Source organism: Nicotiana sylvestris, chromosome 5 (assembly GCF_000393655.2).
Source record: "Nicotiana sylvestris chromosome 5, ASM39365v2, whole genome shotgun sequence".
Classification (NCBI taxonomy): domain Eukaryota; kingdom Viridiplantae; phylum Streptophyta; class Magnoliopsida; order Solanales; family Solanaceae; genus Nicotiana; species Nicotiana sylvestris.
Window position 1 is genome coordinate 75,666,089 of NC_091061.1, and position 4,319 is coordinate 75,670,407.

At 33.2% G+C, this 4,319-nt stretch overlaps 1 protein-coding gene across 1 annotated transcript; it reads right to left on the bottom strand.

Moving 5' to 3' along the window:
* Positions 1 to 434: 434 nt before the first annotated feature.
* Positions 435 to 2,984, bottom strand: LOC138868844 (uncharacterized). Its single transcript, XM_070146416.1, has 5 exons — positions 2,678 to 2,984; positions 2,050 to 2,594; positions 1,531 to 1,959; positions 544 to 1,140; positions 435 to 452 (listed from the first exon to the last, which is right to left on the bottom strand). The coding sequence occupies exons 1-5, from the start codon at positions 2,982 to 2,984 to the stop codon at positions 435 to 437; spliced, it is 1,896 nt and encodes a 631-aa protein (XP_070002517.1).
* Between the last annotated feature and the right edge of the window lie 1,335 nt (positions 2,985 to 4,319).

The window sequence follows — 4,319 nt, forward strand, 5'->3', positions numbered from 1 at the left end:
GAAAACAATAAAAACCATATCCGACAATTCTTTCCAACATTTGATCAATAAATGGCAAAGGAAAATTATCTTTTCTAGTGACGTCATTGAGACGTCTGTAATCAATACAGACTCTCCATCCTATAACAGTCCTGGTAGGTATGAACTCATTATTTCATTTTTTATAACTGTCATTCCTTCTTTCTTTGGTACTACCTGAATGGGACTTACCCACGGGCTGTCAGAAATGGGGTATATAATATCTGCTGCCAACAACTTTACGATATCTTTTTTCACTACTTCCTGCATTGCTGGATTCAATCTTCTTTGCGGCTGGACTATTGGCTTGTAGCTATCCTCCATGAAGATTCTGTGTGTACAAATAGCCGGACTAATCCCTTTAATATCTTCTACAGTCCACCCCAAGGCTCCTTTGTATGCTTTCAATATTTTAATCAAACTCTTTTCTTGTTCTGCAATAAGAGAAGATGAAATAATTTATAATTCAAAATAAATATATTTCAAATGAGAAAGGAGAGTTTTGAGTTCAATTTTTGATTGAACTTTTTCAGATTTCATCTTTTCTTCTTCTGAATCTTTGTCCAATATTTCAGCTTCTCTTTTGATGGTGGGATCATCATCCTGTGTGGTGCCTGATTTGATCAAGCATCTTTCCACTGAATCTGGAATTAATTGATCATCTTTGAATTCATCTGTAAGATAACTAATCATGTCAATTGAAAAACAAGAAGATGATGTTTCATCTGTTGAATATCTTAGTATATTTTGCATATCAAATATGACTCTTTCTTCATCAACTTTTAAAATTAATTGTCCTTGATGAACATCTATAATTGCTCTTCCTATAGCAAGAAATGGTCTACCAAAAATTATTGGTTCATTAGGACATTCTTTCATTTCAAGTACTATAAAATCTACAGGGAAAACAAACTTATCTACTCTTACGAGTACATTTTCAATTATTCCCTTAGGTTTCTTAGTACTTTGATCTGCAAACTGAAGAGAAACACTTGTGTCTTTTATTTCACCAAGATCTAACTTTTTAAAGATAGAAAATGGCATCAAATTTATTGAAGCTCCAGAATCACAGTGCTTTTTCAAAATATACTCCTTCCAAAGTGCATGGAATTGTAAAACTGCCTGGATCACCAAGTTTTTGTGGTAGCTTATTTTGAAGTATAGCACTGCATTTTTCCGTAAGCATTACCACAAAAACTTCTTCTAATTTTCTTTTACTTGACAATATTTCCTTTAAAAATTTGGCATATGAAGGCATTTGTAACAACACATCAGTAAAAGGAATATTGATGTGAATTTGTTTTAAAATCTCCAAAAATTTTGCAAATTGGTTGTCAAGCTTTTCTCTTTTCATATTTTGTGGAAAGGGAATAGTCACAGGGAGAGGAGTTAATTTTTCAATATTTTTCTTGACTTCTTTCTCTTCTGGTGGTTTAGAGGGTGTTTCAACATTCTTACCCTTATCTACCGGTTGTCCTGATCGGTCTGCATAGGGTTCATCCAACTCCTTACCTGACCGTAAGGTGATGGTCTTAAGGTGATCCTTTGAATTTTTCTCTGTATTACTTGGTAAGGGACCTTGAATCTTTTCTGACACAAGAGTTGCAGTTGGCTCAACTGAATTTCTAAATTTTTAAGGGCAGAAGTCTGACTCTCCATCTTTTCATCAGTGGCCTTAATGTACTTGTACATAAGGTCATCAAGACTTGGGTGAGCTTGTTGAGGCCTTTGTTGACATGAGGCTGCTTGCTGATAAGGTTTAAAATTCAATTGCCCTCGGTTTAGATTCTGATATCCGGGCGGACCCTGTACAGGTTGTTTCTGAAAGTTTTGAGAGTTCTCGGCGCCATTTGGATTGCTCCATTGAAATCCTGGATGTTTATGTGCCATTGAACTTCCAAAAGCGTAAGATTTGTAGCCGATAACATTGACTTGTTCATACTTTTAATGGATTGTTTGGCATTCATGGTTTAGATGATTTCCTCCACACATGTCGCAAACTTCAGACTGGCTTGGTTGTTGTGTATTCACCTGAAAAGATTCAAACTTTTGTGCCAAAGAAACAATCTGTTGTGTTAGTATATTTAAAACATCTGCCTGATTTACTGTAGCGGCCTTCTTGATAATTATACGCTCAGATGACCATTGGATGACATTCTCAGAAATTTCATTCAACAATTGCAATGCTTCCTCTGTTACTGAACCTCCTGCAGCTGCATCTATCACATTTCTAGAAGAGGGTTTTAGCCCGTGATAAAAAATATACAACTGCATATGTTCAGGAATATCGTGGTGTGGACTTTTTCTTAACATTGCTTTTAACCTTTCCCAAGCTTGATAAATTGACTCTGTGTCAGTTTGCAAGAAATTAGATATGTCTTGTCTTAACTTTGTGGTTTTAGCAGGAAAAAAGTCTTTATTTAAAAATTTCTGAGTTATTTTGTCCCATGTGGTAATTGATCGTTGAGGCAAACTTCGCAACCAAGTCTTAGCATCTCCTTTTAAAGAAAAAGAAAATATCCTTAACTTAATTGCCTCAGGGGATACTCCATTATACTTAGCAGTTTCAACTAGTTCTAGAAAATCAATTAGATGATTATGTGGATCTTCACTTGAATCTCCAGTAAAAATACAAGATTGTTGGATCGTTGAATCAGGCCGGTTCTGATTTCAAAGTTGTTGGCTGCCACTGGGGGCTTCCTAACACTAGATTCACAGTTAAACTGGTCTAGTCTAGCATAATCCCTTAGGATTCTGTTTGCTGGCCTTAGCGCCACTTCATCAAATTGATCCTCTATTTGGACTGGTGGTGGTACTTCGCGCGGGTTGATATTTTCTACTTCCTGATTCTCCATTTCTTCACAAGCTATTGTTTGAGAAGACGTTTGTCCTTTCCTGCGCAATCGAAGGGATCTTTCAATTTCAGGATCGTAATTGACCAACTCTTTTATAGAAGAGTGGGTCATAAACTACTCAAAATTCTAAAAAGAAAACAAACTGAACTTAACTCCTAAAGTGGTAGTAGTAGTAGTACTTAAAAGAAAATAATTAAAAGAAAGTGATGAATAACAAGGACAACAAAGATGACAAAAATAATAAGCGATTAAATAAAAATAGTAGTATGATAATGTTGTTGTTGTTGTTGTTGTTGTTGTTGTTGTTATTATTATTACTATATGATAATAGTAATTATATTAGTACTAATTAGCAATAGAAGTTATGAAAAAAATGGTAAACGAAATCAGTAAGTAGTAACAGTAACTGACTATGGAAAATAATAATATAATACTAATATAGAATATAGTTACAAGTAGTACTAGTATTAATAATAATGACTGCTATACTAAAATGATAATAAGAAGGATAAATGATAATAACACTTCTATAAGATGTTAGTACTTGTAATAGTAGTAATAATTAGTAAATACTGATAACAAAGATAATAATACTAATAGTAAGTTCCCAAATTAGTAACAAAATATTTAGTCTGAAGTAGACTTGTGCCAATCCCCGGCAACGGCGTCAAATATTTGACGAGGCCAATGCGTATAAGATTTTGCTACTCGTACTATGTCAAATTCTAGTATAGTTTATGATATCGTCCCACAGAGATTGGAGAATCTAGCTACAAACTTATAATATTCTTACTACTATTTGAGAAAATCAAATTGATGAAGTTTTGTTTGTTGAAAATTTAAATTGCTTAAGTTGAAACAAAATAACTTTCGGAAGATTTATATTTAAAAAGAGTTGGGAATTATTGAATTCACTCGATAGCGTGATAATAATAAACTCTTAAAAAGAATGACTCTCACTCTATTATTTTACCCAATAGTTATCGTATATTAATTTTGCTTCGTGAGAATTACAAAATTAACATACAACTAACTTTGGAGAATAAATAGATAGAAGTGATAATAATTAATTAAAACTAATATGTCAGCACAATATAGAAATAAAATAGAAAATTTCAGGTCAAGCATGTAGTAAAATTGAGATTAATATTATAACTACATCTAGCTTCATCAACTATCCCAACAAAAGAGAATGCTCCATTATGGAGTATTTATATCTCACAAAGAAATAAATTCTTAAAATACTCTCAACACTCTTAGAAAATTCAAAAACTACAAGATAAAGTGAAAGAGATAATGAAAGAAGTAAATACCAAAGCTAGAGAAAAGTTGCTAATTAGGCACGTATGATCTTCCCCTCCCTTTCAACACAAATATGACATCCTTTTTATAGAAATCAAATCTCATAAGGTGCCACGATGCCTCGTGGTTCTTTTTCCATGATGC

Excerpts from the sequence above, each read along its gene's own strand:
- LOC138868844 (XM_070146416.1), bottom strand. The coding sequence starts at position 2,984 with ATGACCCACTCTTCTATAAAAGAGTTGGTCAATTACGATCCTGAAATT. Across the intron at positions 2,595-2,677 it reads CAACTTTGAAATCAGAACCG|AACTAGTTGAAACTGCTAAG; the intron begins GCCTGATTCAAC and ends TTGATTTTCTAG. Across the intron at positions 1,960-2,049 it reads AAAAGTTTGAATCTTTTCAG|TATGAACAAGTCAATGTTAT; the intron begins GTGAATACACAA and ends ATCCATTAAAAG.